The 18,969-nt window shown below is 28.2% G+C and overlaps 2 protein-coding genes across 2 annotated transcripts in view; one reads left to right on the plus strand and one right to left on the minus strand.

Annotated features, from left to right (window-relative positions):
* The window catches only part of LOC136088946 (uncharacterized), a 30,171-nt gene extending 26,860 nt beyond the window's left edge, over positions 1–3,311 (plus strand). The window contains exons 3-5 of the mRNA XM_065814230.1: positions 430–1,315; positions 1,431–1,500; positions 1,643–3,311. Of these exons, the coding sequence (XP_065670302.1) occupies positions 791–1,315; positions 1,431–1,500; positions 1,643–1,815 (768 nt within the window). The 5' untranslated portion in view covers positions 430–790 and the 3' untranslated portion in view covers positions 1,816–3,311. The remainder of the gene's footprint in view (positions 1–429; positions 1,316–1,430; positions 1,501–1,642) is intronic.
* Positions 3,312–6,917: 3,606 nt separating this feature from the next.
* Positions 6,918–8,236, minus strand: LOC136088289 (uncharacterized). The gene is made up of 2 exons (XM_065811979.1): positions 7,674–8,236; positions 6,918–7,625 (listed from the first exon to the last, which is right to left on the minus strand). The coding sequence occupies exons 1-2, from the start codon at positions 8,142–8,144 to the stop codon at positions 6,918–6,920; spliced, it is 1,179 nt and encodes a 392-aa protein (XP_065668051.1). The 5' UTR covers positions 8,145–8,236.
* Between the last annotated feature and the right edge of the window lie 10,733 nt (positions 8,237–18,969).

The raw sequence follows: 18,969 nt of genomic DNA on the forward strand, positions 1-18,969 counted from the left end.
CTATCGTGATCATGGTAAAATTAAATTTAATGCAAGATTAGCTACTTTAAATAATAAAGGTATTTCATTTTCCTGCCAAGTTCTCATGTGTGGTGCAAATTGCAAGGATCTGTCTGCATTATTCATTTCAAAGATCATATTAGGAATGGTACAGCAAATCAATGCCCATATGTTGATTACAATGCAAAATTTAAAATTGTCTCATCTTTTACTAGCCATAAATCTAGGAAGCATATGAATCCTTTTGCTATAAATAGAAGTGAATCTAATTATTAATTATTATTCTTGTTATCTGATCTATTTTTAAGTTATTTAAAATTGTGTTTTATGACAAAGATATATGTATTATAGAATTGTTAATAATTATTAAATTATTAATTAATAATTTATTTCTTAATAATTAATTTTTATTGCAAATTTTATGTCCAGTGTTATGCTGGACAATTGGGTAGATGTTTTCAAAGTTCACTGGGAAAAGCTACCAGCTGAAATCATTGATTTACTCACAAAAATGCTCCTTATTTGCCGAAACACAAAAGTACAATGATCAGGATCATTTGTGATGATATTGTAGAAACTACAAGAAAACCAGGTCGTAAAAATTTGGAGAATATTGCATATCAAATTGTCAGAAAATACCCTAATTTCTCTTGAGGATAAATTTGAAAATCAGAGAGTGGGGACGGGATGCAGCTCTGTTGTGAAAAAACTAGAAGCTTGTGTTGAAAATATTAATAGGCTACAATCTCCAAATCCATTGAAACGAAACTTTGCTTCAGAAAGTTGTGTAATGGATGAAGAACCAAAAAAAGCAAAAGTCAAGCCAAAAGATTTTTATGGATGCATTGATTGGCTGCCAAGACTCGGTGAAAATAAAAATGAAAAAATTCAGGACAACCATATTGGGTGGCTGCAAGATCATCACAATCTGCACTCTTCATCATGGAATGTTTACGAAATAGAAAGGCTACATTCGTTAACTTATACTCCACAACGTGCTGATATAGTTGGATTAAATAAACTGAAAATTGTATCGTTAGTAGCCAAATGGCCATTTTTATTTAAAACCAATTGGTTTTTACATCATTTTAAAACATTGACTGGTGTTGACATAGCTTTTATATTTGAAGAAAATCTTAAAATGAAATCTACCATAATTGTCAAATTTTTGCAACACAAAAAAGAAATGCAGCAAGTCATGAATGAAATGTCATTAGTTGGCCAAGGTCACATGTTAGCACCACTTGTTACTGCAATTTTGGGCATTTGCCAGTTTTTTAAAGAATCTTCAAAGTTTTTGTTTCATCAAACTGTGGTAAATATTTTTCCTTTGATTTTTTTCTTCCTTGATTAAAAAAGTTTAGAATTTCATATATTTTGTCCACTAATTTTATCAGTAATATGTTTGTGCCATGTTTTAATACTTGTAGGAGCATGCAAATGCAGATGATATTGAAAAGGACATTACTTTTCCACTATCTCCTTGCATTGTTTTTGCTGGTAACAATATATCATTTTGCTACTAATTATTTAATAAATTTATTAAATGTATTTAAGAAACATGATTTAAATTTTGTTTTCTTAATGTTAAGAAATTTCAAATTTTTATGCTCGTTTTTCTCAACATTTTTTGCCTATATAGGAACATGCATATTCAAGTGTAACAGTTTTCACTTGGTTGTTGATCTGCATGTTATAATAGATAATCTGGCAAATCCACTTTTGGCTTTGGTTGTTCTTTTTTCCGCATATTATGTGTTGAATGTTGGCTATCCAGTAGAGATTGCTGCAACACTTGGGTTTTTGCAGAGGTAAATCGTAATTAATGTTTATCATACTTGTTTATAAAAAAATTATAAAAATCCATAGCGTTTTCATATTACACGCAACATATTCTTTAACTTTCCCTACCTTTTTTACAAAATTACTCCACCCTGATAGGATACTGTACGCTTTATATACTCTACATACAATTGATATATTATTGATATATTGATATATATGCTATGTACTCTCTACATACGATTGTTTAATATTTTCAACATAACTTTTTTATTCTTTTTTTTTTTTACTGCAAATAATGATTTATTAATCTAATCTAATTATTATGTAAATGTGTCGTAAAAATTAATCCTGAAAAAGGAAATAAAATCAAAAAATAGATTGGTAAAAAACAGTAAGCTGGACCTCACCCAAAAGTATTGAGTTTTGTTAACGAACTGGGGCTGTTTGAATGGACTGAGCAGCAATAGATTAAAAGACGAGTTTTCTATGTTGTGTATTATATTATAATTTTTTATTATTTCACGAGTAGTTTCTTAATAGTCGAATTATATTTTTATAACAACGTATAAATTCTATTAATATATTTTTCACTTTCGAGTTGAGTAAGTGTCTATTTGCTGAATAAACGGAGTTTTTCCGTTAATTCGAAATGAAAAAATTAGATACGGAAACCGTAAATTTTACGAGAAAGTGATGTCCCTTTGCTGCTTGACTTTCTCCGCTATATGTACGGAAAAATAAAATAAGGAAACCGTGAATTTTACGGCGATAGTCCTGTATTTTTTTTAACGGACTTTTTCCGTTGATTTTAAAGAAAAATAGAAACTACGGAAACCGGTAATTTTTACGGAGAAAGTGCTGTCACTTTGCTGCCGGACAAGTTCCTCAAGGACCCTCAAGCGGATCCTTGAGGAACGCCGCTAAATAACTCTTGCCACAAGGATACATATTCGACCATCACGCTTCGTTGAAACCGCTTGTTTAAAAATAATCTTATCCAATTCAGGAGATTTCCGTTAAAAACATATCCCTTGAGTTTGTAAATCAGTCTCTTGTGGGGACTATCGAACGCTTTACTGAAATCTATAAAAGCTACATCCATAGATACCTTGTCATGTCAATGCTTTTGACATCACGTCAATTGACTCCAATAAATTAGTCACACGCGCTTTTTTAATGACAAAACCATGTTGATTTTTTGAAACAAGGCTATGTTCGACTATTTAATTGACCATAGTGTCGTAATATTTTCTACATTACTTTAAATACAATTAATGTTAAGGATATAGGTCGGTAATTGCCTGGGTCGAGTCTACTTCCTTTTTTAAACAGTGGTGTTACATTAGCTTTTTTCCATATTTCAGGACAACACCCACTATCTTGCGACTTCTAAAAAATTGTGCTTGAAGGTATTGAGAAACTGTTAGAACAGTTCTAGAGAAACCGTGGCGCAGTGGTAGCGCACTTGTCTCAGAAACCATAAGGACTTCTTGGGGCACTTAAATAAAACTAAAAAAAAAAAAAAAGTTCTTCAGTACATATGCGTTTACACCATCCACACCAACGGTTTTATCAACTGATAAATCGCTTAGCTTGTTTTTAACAAGATCTGGTGTTATTTGCGAGTATTTGCAGATAGTTTCAGTTTGTTCTATAAAACATGGCTGTTCATCGTCTTCATTTTTGTTGAAAACAATTTGAAAGTTGTCATTTAGCCGATTTGCAATTTCTATTGGATTTGTGATAGTGTCGCCATTTATTCCTTTTAAGGCTAATATCATAGTTCTAACATTTTGTTTGCTATTAACATACTTGAACAGGACCTTTGGATTGTGCTTCGATTTTATCGCTAAATCAAACTCAAACTCACGACGAGCTCGATATATGAGCTTCGTCAATTGAATATAACACGTTTTGTATTCATTGACTAGTTGAAGATTTTTATACCCATTCGCTCTACATTGAAACCATTTATTTTTAGTTTATTATTAGTTTTTATTTTACTTAGACTTATAGCATCAAAAAGTGCTGCACAAATGACAACTCAACTCAACATCCAGAACCTCTTATCCATTTATGGTGGCTTAACCTTATTAGAAATGTCAAAAAAAAATTTAAGAATTTTTTGCTTCATCACTTATTCAATCATTGCAGATTCCAAAAATATAAAGTTTTGGTAAATTATATGTTATAGAGAAATTTGCGTTTTTATGGGGTTGCGTGATCTTTTTTGTCCATAGCAACATCTTAGTCAGTTTTGTTTCGTCTGTCTATTTTATGCCCCAAAAGTTCTAATTTGATCTGCAAGTTGCATTGCCCAGTTTTTCTTCCTATTTTTATGGTGTTCTTCTATTTACAACCCAAGGTTTAGTACTATGTTGACATATGCTATATTGGTGACAAGTTAACATGCCATAGATGGGCTATTTATTTAGTGGAAACAGTTTCCTGTTTTAACTTTGTAGAGCAACGTTTTATGAATCATATCAGAGTATTATTTAATAATATATTCATTTATTGTAGTTTGTATAAGCTTTTGAGGTATCTATTTCAGTGGTTCATATATAAAACTGTTTTTATATAGAATTGACAGTTTATAACAGTCTAAGTCTTTTATAAATGGCACATTTAACTCATTGATAAATAAAACCAGCTTGTTTATTAAAACCACATAGTGCTTTTGTTTTTAATAAAAATATTTAAATTTTCAATAAGAAAATTTTTATTAAAAAAAATAATTTTATTTTTGATGAAATATTGTAAATTGTGCTATTTTAAAAAAGACAAGTGTATATTTTTTCTGTTTTAGTGGTAAAAGTCGTACTTTTTCACTAAAACAACACGTCCTTATTATTTATATTGTTGATGTTGTATTGTAAGCAAAATTAACTTAAATTGATGTAAATTGTTGTTAATGCCCTTTAAAGCACAAAATAGAAATAATAAATGAATTTTTTCATTGCGAGAGGTATTATTTTTTAATATGATTTTTTGTTAATTGTAATCAGCTCAGCCAATTGCGTGTCTTGTGTTTGAAGTGTAATAATTGAATCGTGGGCTCTCAAATAAACTTGATATGGTGTAATTCAACTGTAAAACATGGTAAACTTGTACTTAGGTACAAATAGATTTTTACTTAATTACTTATTTAACATTTGTTAAATAAATAAAGGTAATGTAAGTTCAAAAGAGCATCACATTACACAAAAACTAGCAAATATAGGTTTAAACAGAAAGTCCGCCTAAACCATGCGGTAGTGGTGTAGTGGTAGAGTTCTCGCTTCATAAGCGAGATGTTCTGCGTTCGATCCCCACAACGTCCCTGGTAATACCGCGCTCAACTTGTTTCTCCGCGCAGCGGCCTTGCTCGTCAAGGTTCGTGTTTCGGAGTTATAGAGTTGAGAGAGAGTTATAACCACAATTAAATAGCCTCCTCGTCTGTAGTGGCCTTCTGGGCCTTGGGGAGGTGAATTAACAAAAAAAAAAATCTACACACTTATAGGTTTAAAAATTAAGAAAAAAGAAAAACGTTTGGTTCACCTCAGACACTTAATAATGAAACTTGCGTGTTCATTATTGAGTGTCTGAGGTGAACGTTTAAGGCCTAACATAATAACGTTTGCAGTGAACGTTAAGTAAACATTCGCTGTTTGTTTTAAGACCTAACATAATAACGTTTGTAGTGAACGTTAAGTAAACGTTCGCTGTTTGTTATTTGAACGTTCATATAAAATGTTCAAGAACTGTAAATCGGAGTTCACAAAAGTTAATTCATGTTTCATGGTTCAACTTTTTTCTACGCGCAGTGGCCTTCACTCTAAAAAACATTGTGTTAAAACAACACAAGCTTGTGTGTTTCGCAACACAAAACTTTTGTCATATATGAACAACACAAGATGATGTTAATTCAACATAATGCCTTGTGTTAAAAAAACAACACAAGGCATTGTGTAGAAATTTATTCATAATCTCGCATTTAATCGCAAAGTTAATTTTTGGTTTATTTCTAGATCATAATTCTCGTTTTAAGACATATTCCATATTGCGCAATCTTGAATTAAATTACTAAAAAAAGCCGCGATGATTGTTAATTCAAGTTATAAATTATAATAGAGGTATAATTTCATTTTAATGAAAACTTTGTTAAGAAATTGAATACAAAAAGTATATTTAAAAATTTCATTTTAAGATCTGAACTAAATTTACATGATATATTAGTATATACTTTATCCATTTATTTTAAATAAAATATTATCTAGTTTGAATATGATATATTTTTAAAATTGAATAAAAATATATTTTTAACTTAAATAGTTTCACGAAAATTTTTTTGCATAGGCAATTATATTAAGGCTTTAGCGTTTCTTGATAAAAATGTTTCGAGCTGAATATACTACATATGAGAAATCTCTTCGAATAATTTACGTGCTTTTGTGCTGGCAACAGATCAAGGCAGTTTATAAACTAATTCTTGAAAGAAATTTTATAAAACTTGTATTTGCTTTGGATATTCAAGATTAAAAACGAAAAAAGACTTGAAGAGATAGTCAAAGGCAACAGAAACTTTCGAAGGTTTTACTATAATTGCTTTTCCATCACATACAACGAAAAAAGACAATCCACACGACATAATGAAAGGTTGCTGTCTTGCATTTAAGCGATTAAAAAACATTTCAAGAGTCTCGCCATCCTAAAAAAGTTTGATAAAAATTTCATGTTTGAAGTAAATCGAACAAATGTTTAAAATAACAAGATATAGCAGATTGAACAGTAGTTAGTATAATTGAATTTTATACTTATTAAAAACTATATACTATTGGTATATTAATTATTATATAAGAAACTATTGAGATTTAAAAATAAATCTTACCTTTAGTTCTTCAATTAGGAAAACCATTGCTGCACTTACTGAAACACGATATTTTCCCATAGTTGGCAAGAGATAAACAAGGGCCTTTAACGATTTTAGTACTAACGATTTTAGTACTTACTTCTATACTGAGTATACTTGCAAAATTTGACAAATGAAGATGTAATTGTAATTGTTGACGCCATGCAATTTTTTTGCAAACATTTTTAAAGTTGTGCAAAATGTGACATTGCTCCTTTGCAGGAGCATGTTTTCCTTCAAATCACATACACCAATAACTTGGAGAAGGTCCCAGTTGTAACATTTTTGTAGGATAATGAATGAGAAAATGTTGTTTTGGAATAACAGTATGACCAGAAAATATTTCTGTAAACAAATTGTGATGAACGCTAATCATCTCTGTTAAATAAGTTATTAAATGAACAGTCAATTTTGGAGCAAAGATTATTCCACATATTTCCATTAGTAAATGAATTAAATGAAAATACTGGTTATCAGTTTCTACAACATCACCAAGCAACAAACAAAAAAACCTTCCTAAACACCAATTTTGTGTTGCATTTATACCTAACCTTTTGTCTTTAGAAACAAGTTTTTCACGTGTTATTGGCAATGGCCTATTTTTTTTATCAATGCCAAAATTAAAAGTTTGCAGTCGGCCATTGAATTCGTCAATAGTCAACAGGCAATCAATTAGTAATAAGCGAAGAAGAACAATTTTTAATTCATACTGTAAACAACCCTCAAGTATATCATGCATTGAATCTGGGAAAATGTTCTCAGGAACAGAAAAATACTGAAGCTCTGACAAGGGATTTTGTTTATATACACCAGACAATTTATTACTATCAGCATCACCAAAAAGTGCTTGACAATCTGCAATGTGATGTTCCTTAGTTCTTAAGTCTAGATCTTCTTCATAAAAAGTGTGTTGCATTTGTTCTTTTGTTGTATAGCAGTAATGGCAGCTCTTATTAGCATTAAAGTTTGAACTAAATCCAAAAATTTGGTGCTATGCAAGATTGTCCCCAGACCACATAACTACTGCACCATATATGCAAACGTAAGTTCCGTTTATATACAATTTAAATCCTTTCTCTAGAGCTACCAAGTCCTTTATTAATGGTTTTAAAAGATTTTCATATCCATACTGTGCAACATCAGCTGCAAAACAATAAATTACTGGATATATGTTGGCCAATTTAGAGCATCTCTTTGTGTTAACATTTTTTATGGAAAAATAAACAGCACAAACTTTGTGAACTTTAGTTTTTGAACCTAAAGGGTTTACTGTTTCAAAATCATCACAGTATAGTTGCAGCTGAAGAGCATCTGGATGTTTTTGATATAATGGGTGATTTTTATATTGTTCTGCATCACTATAACAAGTTAATTTATTTAATTTTGTATAAATGTTATTATCTATTTTATCAACTGTGTGCTTAGAAATCACCATAGAAATGGTTTCTAGCATAGGAATATACTGCATAGTTTCATGTACATAACTTATCACATTACTTCTAGAAATTTTCTGACGCACTTCAGATCTGAACCCAACAGTTATTTCAATGGTACAACCATCCCTTTTTGTTGTAATTGTTTTCTTTGCAAGTATGTAGATGTAATTAAACTACATTTTACACACTCACATTCAATATCGTTTAGGACATCGTTTACTCTACTAGCGACTGTTTCTTCATTGTGCATTGTTTTTTGTATACTTTCAATTACAGTGGATAAAATATTTTATATACTTTTACCTACATACTGAATTACAACTTCACTTGTATTACGGCATCTGAGAGTCATTAAAACATCTATAATCATTTCTTTTATCTTTTCCCCATTTAATGCACTTGAACAAATATTATGAATGTTATCTTTATTAATATGTGCTGATGTATAATTACTTTGGTGATCTATTAGCTCATCATTACTTTCCACAGGAGAAATATTTATACTTTCATATTCCAGATGAGGATCACTTGGATGCTTTCTATATAAATGAATTTTAAGGGCATGGACACTTTCATATGTTCTGCAACAACCACCTTGTCTGCAGGGAATTTTACAAATTTGTGTTGAAGAAATACCATGGCGATAATGAAAATGTTTCAAAAGATCACTTAAAGTCTCCAATGATACTAAAATGGACTCACAAAATACACAAAAATAACCCATTTTTTATAGTTAATATTAATGAAGATATTGTAAGTAATTAAATACAAACTAAAAATTATAAATCTTATTTCGAAAAAGCAGTAATGTAAATTTAAAAAATTCGTTATATGAAAATAATACAAATTCCATGAGGTTTTACGCATGCGTATCTTGAGACTTCTTTAACACAAGACTTGTGTCAACAAGAAAATAGCAAAATATTTTCGCTTCCAGGAAACGCATGCGCTTTTAAATCATATTTTTTTAATTTAACACAAACTTGTGTTATATGAAAGCAACACAAGATGAAGTGTTGCTTTTCAACACAAGGTTTTTTACAGTGTTATTCGTCGAGGTTCGTGTTTCGGAGTTAGAGTTGAGAAGGGGTTGAAACCGCAAAAAATAGCCTCCTCGACTGTAGTGGTCCTCTTGGCCTTGGGGAGGTGAATAATTAAAAAAAAAAAAAATGTACGCAAACCTAAATGAACGTTGTGGCAACGTTTTTTGAACGTTAATTATTAATTGGGTTTCTTATTTTAAAAAAATATGTTGGCGCAATACTACATTTTATATATAGCCAATACTGTGTAACAATGTTGGCTATATATATCAAAATGTTGACATTTTATATTAGCACCATGTTGTTAACAATATTTAGCCAATATTAAAATAAATATTGTACCAATAATTACATTTATATTACAATATTTACATAAATACCTGACAAAATTTTCAGATAATAACTACATTGTCCCTAAATAAAATTCAAAACAAATTACATATTCAATTCAATATCGTGTACCTTATTTGTGGAAAAAGTTTCCTAATATTGCAAATACGAAAAAAGTTAGTATACAACAGTTTAAAAATGAATCGAAACAGATGTTATTACTTATGGATTTTACCATATCCGATTTTAAATGCTTCTTTTAAACTAAAATTCAATTATATAAAATGTCTCAGAATTTATCAACTTTTTTTTCATTGTTTTAGTTATGGTGTTTCCTCTAATTTTAAAAGTTATTGGTGAAATCTGAGTTCTTGAACTTTTTTTTTTTTTAACTATTAATGAATTTATTTTACTCAAATTAGTTTTAAATTATACATAAATACTACGGTTTTTGTAAATTAAGTACTCTTTTATCTTTTTAATTTTTCGTTCTTTATTTAAATATTACTTTATTACAAATTGGTATTTATCTTATTTTCATATTTTTCAATAAATACTTTGTATAATATACGTATATAGTGTGGCTCTCGTAAATGCGTGCTCTTTAATTAATTAATTTATTTTTTGCTTTTCTTTTTTACTTTTCTTTCAGTTTTTCTTGTTTACTTGATTTTACTCTTAACATGAATATTGTTCTCGAAGTATTTCTTAAACTAACTGTTATTTATTTTTACATTTATAATTTTCAATAAATAGTTTGTATAGTATAAATATATTTATATTTTATATTTATTTTTACTATACGGTTATTGTAAATACGTACGATTGGGGCTTGGTGATAAGACAAAAAAACAAAGTCTTCCACATGCCCCACCAGTGTTTTTATTTATAAACTTTTAAATTGTAAAAGTTATTAAATGGCGAAATAAACAAACAAAACAAAAAAAACAAAAAAAAAATATATTGCACCATTATTTCTTGCGACTAGGGTATAGTATAAACTAGAATTAAAAAGATGTTTACAAAAATATAAAGAATAAAAAAGGTCACATCAATTAATAGATAATGCCATAAACAAAATAAATTTTTTATAATTTATCAAAATTAATAAAATAGAGTTGTTATGAAATACTAGATTTTATAATAATTTTAGATTCAAAATTTAAATAAAGGTTGATTAAACTAATAGGGTAAATTAAATAACAAATTTTTTTTATTTTTTGATCTTTTTAATCTGTTTTAAGAGAAAACTTGAAACGAGATAAATCACTATCTGTGATTAATAAACACCGCTTTGATTTAGTTTTAAACTGATTAAGAAAAATTTTTTTCTCGGAAACAATGTTTGGAAAAATTTTTCACAATTCTGAATTGAAAAAGAACTTAGTTTCTGAATAAAACTTCTAAAGGTATTAAAGTTTGAAAAATGGCTAAACTCTATTGATCTTGCCAAACCCTATTGATCTTGCCAAAGCAGTTTGAGACCTTGTCTATTGAATTCTCTATTTACTACTTTAAAAAGTTTTTCAATATCGTAATCAGCAAATAAACTTTTATAGGTTTAATGTTAAAGATAAATTATTTATGTATAGTAAGAAAAGTAAAGGCCCAAGAAAAGAAGCCACAAGTTTCTTCAAGAAAAGAAGCCACAAGTTTCTTCAAGAAAAGAAGCCACAAGTTTTTTCTAGAAAAGAAGCCACAAGTTTCTTCAAGAAAAGAAGCCACAAGTTTTTTCAAGAAAAGAAGCCACAAGTTTTTTCAAGAAAAGAAGCCACAAGTTTCTTCAAGAAAAGAAGCTACAAGTTTTTTCTAAAAGAGTTGATTAGTCTATTATGAGAAATTGGAAAATTTTTCAAAATAGTTATGCTGGATCCAAAATTATTGCGAATAAACAGTTTTATAGGGATTTATACTCATGATCCGCTTCGATATTTGAGCACCCGAAATTTTTTCTTAAAAACACAGAGGTTTTAAAAAAGTTGCGAAGGTGCTTGTATTACCTAGATCACTTGATAATATGAGTACTTTAAATTAACTCAAGCAAAATAACATTAATTAAGTAAAAAAATACCAAAATATTAATAAAACTTACCATTAAAAGATAAAACTTTACGCCGCTTTTTATTGAAACAATACTACTTAGTTTTACGCAAAAAAAAAAAAAAAAAAAAAAAAAAAAAATTAATTAGTTATTTTTTTAATTTTATTAACTTAAACCTTTAAACAATAAACATACAAATTTTTTCAATTTAGAGATATTTAATAATGTTAAAATGATAAAATTTTATACTATGCTTTGCTTTTATTCAAAAAGCAATTAAAACTACTGCAATTTTAGGACTTTAAACTAGTTAATTTCGATTAAAGAAATTTTTGTAATTTTAGAATGCTCATATTACACGAAATGGGATCTTTAAATTAAGTTAAAAATAAATCTTTGCATTATTTTCCAAAAAAAAATGGAACGGATTTCTTGGTAATATATTTTTCTTTATGAAAAAAAAAATACCTATATTTCAACATCAAAATTTAGCGCCACAGATTTTTTCATGTCTTGTAATAACATTTAACAACACAAAAATTGAATAGCGTTTTAATAAGAATGTGACCAAGGAAACACAAACTCTGCGTACATTAACTTTATAAATTTATTTATCTTACAATATAATAAAAGTTTTCCAATTTAAGAAAAAGAAATAAAACAAAATATTTAAATTGTCAATGGATAACAAAAGAAATAAGAAAATCCTCAATACAAAAACAAAAACTATACGTAAAATACTTAAAAAATAGAAGCGAAGCAAACCTATCCCTTTAAAAGCAATACAAAAACCTATTTAAAAAAATAAAAAAAAAACGCAAAATTTTATACTATTCTAATCAAATACAAAAATTTAATGGTGACTTAAAAAAGACATGGGACATTATGAAGGAAATTATTGGTAAAAGTAAATTTAATGTTAACAAAATGCCTTCTAGAGTAGTAATTAATGAAAGTGAATTTAAAAAATAATGAAAAACAACAAGCGAGATATTTCCAATGAATTTAACAAATACTTTGCCAACATTGGTGATCTTGCATCGAAAATTCAATGCCCAAATAATACATTTAAAAGTTACTTAACTGGCTCACACTGCTTTTTGAATTTCAATGAAATAAATCAAGACGAACTTAAAATAGCTATTAAATCACTTAAAATTAAGTCCCCAGGAATCGATGGTATCTCTTGCAAAGTAGTGTCAGATGTTTTTGAGGAGATACGTAATCCAATTTACCAAATATTTAATTCATCAATTTCAACAGGTATTGTACCTGATAAACTAAAAATCTCTAAAATAATACCAATCTATAAATCAGGAGATGCCAATTCTTTAAACAATTATAGACCAATTTCTATACTTTCGGTATTCTCAAAACTTCTAGAACGAATAATCTATAATAAATTAAATGAATTTTTAAAAACTCACAAAATTATCAATAAAGGTCAATATGGTTTTCAAAAGCTACACTCAACTGAGCATGCAATCCTTGACCTCTCAAATAGGATGAGTAGATCATTTAAAAAAAAAAATTCACATTAGGGATCTTTATTGATTTGTCAAAGGCATTTGACACTATCAACCATGAGATTTTACTAACAAAAATGAAAAACTATGGTATAAAAAATCAAGCTTTATATTGGTTTAAAAACTACCTTAATAACAGACAACAGTGTGTTATTGTAGACAGAAAAAGCAACTCAAATTTACTAAAAACAAAATGTGGTGTACCATTCTTGCTCCTCTTTTGTTTCTTATTTATATAAACAATCTTCCAAACGCCTCTAATATCTTTAAAACTATAATGTTTGCCGACGATACAAACTTATTTTACTCGTCAAAGACAATCGAAGACCTCTATGAAAAAACAAATGCTGAACAAAAAAAAGTTAACATATGATTTAAATCAAATAAACTGTCACTCAATATAGAAAAAAACAAAGTATATACTATTTCACTCCAATCAACATATTAAAAAAATACCCCTAAACCTGCCAACAATTAATATAGAAATTATAACCATCAAAAGAGCTCTGAATACAAAGTTTTTAGGAGTTCTAATTGATGAGCACATCTCCTGGAAACCCCACATAAACTACATAAACACAAAAATATCAAAGAACATAGATTTACTTTACAAGGCAAGATCATTTTTGTCACAAAAAAGTCTCAAACTTATCTACTTTTCATTCATACATAGCTATCTCATGTATGCCAATATAGCATGGGGCAGTACCCATAAATCTAAATTACAACCACTTTACTTACGTCAAAAACACGCTTCAAGACTAGTATGCAACAAAAGCAAATTTACTCATGCTCAACCCTTACAGGAACAAATGAACGCACTAAATATATTCCAAATAAATATTTTTCAAAATATACTTTTCATGTTTAAATATAAACTAAGTCTGGTTCCAGAACATTTTACAGCACACTTTTTTAAAAACAATATAAACAAATACAATACAAGAGCAACAGGCAACTTTAAGATACCTTTTGAAACAACAAGACTCTCAAAATTCTCAGTTACATATCGTGGTCCCTATTTATTTAACAAATTAGTTTCCAGAAACGAATCACTATTAAACTTAAACAATGAAAACACTCTCTGAAAAAAAAGCTAAAAACTACAATAATCAAATTAAACAACGAATAAGGAATAAGTAAGGAATTTTTTTAAATTTGAATAAATAAATAAATATAACTTAACTTTTAATACAAATTGATAACAAAAATAATATTAATAACAAGGTATATATGTAACACGTACATATATACCACATATGCAACTGATTTTTTATGTGTATTACACGTCTAAGAAATAGGTACTCAATGACAAGACTGACTAAAGTCTTCTGCGAGGTTCCTATGACTACAAATAAGTAGTTCTTCTTATCAATCTTACACAAATTTTGTTTTTGTCATATTTATACACTAACATTATTTTGAAATGTGGTAAATAAACTTATAGTGAAACATCTAAACTCTCCTCCAAAAAATCAGCAGATTTATTTTTATTTATTGTATTTTTTATTTTAATTGGAGTAATATAGAGATATATTTCTCGGATTATTTTTACTTACACGTTATTATATTGTTGTATTTGGTAATTATTTATTCATGTCTCGGAGTTGTAAGCAACTATATTTTTATTTACCTCGTATATTTCGAACTTTTACTTATGATTTAAATTTGTATATCTTTACTGCCAATCAGTAATTGATTAGTTGTAATTACTTTGTAGTTGTAAAACAAAACATGTATAAAAAAAAAAGAAAAAAAGATGAGAACTGCTAATTACTGCGCATAAATTTACGCTAATTATTCTGCTTCTTGTTATCTCCACAGAAGGTCGATTCAAAAAAATTCAAAGCAACTTAAACTTTACTGCTCACATCTTAGAAACCTTTTGGTATGCTCATTACCTAGATGCTCATATTACACGAATCTATCTTAATTATAGTTATGTAACAACATATTATGTAAAAAGTTATCAAATTTTATTGTTAAATCATAAAATAAAATGTTAGTCTTATGCGCAAATCATCTACTTTACGTATACGTATTGTAAAAAAAAAATCCAAGCGATCAAATCATTTTTTTTCAATTTATTTCAAAAAAATTATTCTTTCGTATATGATCATTATTACGAGCTGCTTAATAATTGTTTTAAAAAAAGTATCGAGATGATGTCGGCTCACGTGATTTTTTGTGAAATCATATTAAATCGAGTTCTTTGCTGCACCGTTTTGTTAATAAAAGTAACTACATAATTTATTTATTTATAACCAGTTAGAAAAAAAATTGTAATAACAATAATAAAAAAGAAATAAACAAGCAACCGTTGAAGTTACATTCGTAGCCGATTAAATGCAGATATTATGTTGATATTGTTCCGATGATACTGCTCCGATGCTGGTGTATTATCTGAGTACTGATAACCATATATCCAACCTCAGAATCAGAAAGTGCAAGATTTTTTTATTGCGCATGTAATTTTTTTTTACTCATGATTTCAGTCCAACTTTTATAAAGCTCGTATCTATTACAGTTAGGAATACATTATATATTTTAGCTAAGTTTTCTAATAATATTTTTTTAAGCAATGTGCAAAAGTGCATTGTACGTGTAGTAGGGCCGCTCTTGTGTCTAAGCTTCAGCCCATGACACATAATTTATAAGGCTGCGTCTTTCTCCTTTTTAAAATTACAACCATTGTCTATGTCTCTGTTTAAATCAACAACTATTTCTTGTTCTTCTTACTAAAATTCAATTACCCATGATTTGTTTTTAAGTATAGTCGTATGCCTGGTACTGTCCATTCATACACAGTCACCGTTTATTTATACTCTTTATTTTTACTTATTTTTCGCAAAAATCAGAGCTTTGCAATTCTCTCCCGTGACTTTAATTTATCTGATTCGATTATCAAACTTATCAAGAGTTTTTTTAGTATCATTAATGTAACTGTAATTGTTTTAATATCAATAATGATTTCCTTATTCCATACAATGTATCCTTTATAGTTAATGAGTACCTGGTAGTACCATATAAAGATTTGGGTTGAACATCGTTGTTACTCAAATATTTAGTTAGATTTTTACCCTGAATTTTATTAAATTTGGTTTACGTTTTATAATAACCTAACTGCACGTTAGTGTTAAATATTTTATTATTGGTAAAAATGAATAAATGAGAGAAAAAAGGAGAATGGTTTCTACATTAAGTAGTACAATGAATTGATTTAAAAACTTTGCAGCTGTATTTGTATCTCTTGTTTAAATATGAAGAATGTTTTTTGAAAAGGAAAAATTACATTTTTATTGTTTTGAGAAAAATGAAAAAACTAATTATCAAGCAAAGTATTTTTTAAATCTTTATATTATATAAATACCTATATATAGCCTATATATAAATACTATATTACTATATTATTAGGTAATACTATATTATTAGGTATAATTTTTTAATCGTATATAAAGTCGATGAACAATTTTTTATTCATATTAACATAATTTGATTTGTACCTTTTTCAAAAAAGAATACGAATGTTGATAAAAATTAATTTTGGCAACAGGCCCGTTTTAGAAAAATGCTAGTTAGAAAAGATAAAAATGTATTGCATAAATATTTACAACTTTTAATACAACTTAAATTTAAAACAATTTACAAATTCACATCAAAGATCATTAGAATTTTTTCGTATAATGGCTAACGCGTTATGCATTGTGGTAGTTGTATTCATCAAAGTCAAAACAATCCGAATAAAATTTGGTAAATATTATATCATAAGTTCTTTTTATGCTAGTCTAGAAAATAAACGTGGCGCAACTTTTTTTCAGAGCTTTTTTTCTGGGATCAAAATTTATTTTCCGTAAACTTAAACGTGACAAACCTAACACTGCTTCAATTTAGAGGTTTTAGGTTGACCTAAATGGTACTCAAGATGTTTCAAAAGATATCAATACTTTGGGTGGGCATGAGATATATTCCATTGAAAACAAAATAAAAAGCGTTCCTTTTTTGGATTTATACACTTTTTTAAATAATCGCTTTGCAAAAGAAATTTTAACTCAGTAGCGGATCATGCGTTTTTTGGTGTTTTAGATACCAAATTATAAACATAGAGTAAACTCCAAACATTTATATGTTTATACTAGTGTCAAAACAAGGAAGTTTTGTCAAAATATCAAAATATTTGGAGCCTGGGAACTAAAAAGCCCTTTAAATCTTGCCCCCTGCCCTAAAGTGGAGAGCAACAAGTTCATAATTTTTGTTATAAACTATTCTTAACTAAATTCATATTAATTTAAAAATTTCAAATTTTATGAAAAAATCTTTTATAGTTCAAGAATTATGTCAATCTTAAAATTGTAACCCTCTCAAATTGAGGGGGGGTTAAAACTTTAAATGGCCATCATTTTTGAACGCTATAAAATTATTGCACAAAATTTAAAATTTTTTATAAATAATGACCTTAGTTAAGAATAGTAAAAATTTTTTTTTCTTACTCGTTGCTCCTACGTTTGGGGCAAGGGGGGCAAAAAATTAGGGTTGTTACTGTTCCCAGGCTCCAATCAACCCAATAATATGCAAAACATCCTTATTTGACATAAACATAAACATATAAATGTTTGGATTTTATCTTATGTTTGGAAGTTAGCTTTCTCAGACAAAACAAAAACACAGAATCCACCCTCTGTCTCAACTATATAAAAATGCCTTTGTTGTTATTTTTAGCTTTATTTTACACCTGAAAAGGTCTCTGCATTAGAACTGTTTGAAAATTTACTTTGCATTTAGATATTAATATAAAAATTATACTAAAGATTCATTAAAAAAACTCCCATTATTGTGTCGAAATGAGCTTAACAAGACAAAGGTTTCATAAAGAAAACAGGAATATAGTTTGTTTCTGCTGTCTAAATAAAGACGTAAAATGTTATAAATTAGAAAATAACCCAGCTCTACAAGAACTCATTATTCTATATGTGGATCCAGGCTTTTGTTTGGAAATCAATTCTCTACCATCTGGAGTTTGTTCAACTTGTAAAAAATGTCTTCATTTAAAAAAGGTTAAATAAAAGTTTGTCATTAATGCTAATGTATTGACGATATATGAAAATGTAAATATATATATAAACGTATATGAAATACTATATTAAAAAATTTTAGAATGAAGGGTATGTCTCTCAAAACATAGAAGATATGTGGAAGATTGGAAGAGTATTATCACGAAAACTAGGTAGGTTACAGGATACTAGTTTATGCACATGCCCAATTTGCTGTATTGCAAAAGAGAAAAGGAGTCATAGAAAAATCAATCTTTCTGAATTTATTGAAGATTTTGGTTTTAAGCATAAGTCCTTAGATGTAAATAACACATCTTTTTGCACAGATTGCTGCCAAAAGGTAGGTAAAGGTATCAGACACCCTTGCACAAAATCTGAAATAGTGCAAAATCTACATAAGCTCATTCTTTCTCAAGACTCAAAAACCTCCCAACAAGTTATTTTCTCTGTACTAAAAGATATGCATAAAACATCTGAAAATAACGAATTAACTATAGCAACAGGTAAATGTGTATTTATATTTCTTTACCTATCTATATTTATTAATAATTTTATAAAATACATTTATATTAAAGTTAAACATTAGTGAATAGAACGTTTTTCATATATTTTTTTTGTAGGTGGTAAAGCCCTTCATGTTGCTCTCTACTCTGGAGATGTGCATAAACCTATTTTAGAAATATCTTCAGATACATTATTTAGTATAAAAAAGAAAATGGATCTTCCCATGTCAGCAATGGATTATATAATGACTGAGATACGTAAAGATTTGGGTCGCGGAGGTAACAGTAATGCACATGAACTTTGTTTTGCATATATTCATATTACTTATATATTTATAAATTATTCTTTTATTTTTTGCTAGGTAT

Source organism: Hydra vulgaris, chromosome 12 (genome assembly GCF_038396675.1).
Source record: "Hydra vulgaris chromosome 12, alternate assembly HydraT2T_AEP".
NCBI lineage: Eukaryota > Metazoa > Cnidaria > Hydrozoa > Anthoathecata > Hydridae > Hydra > Hydra vulgaris.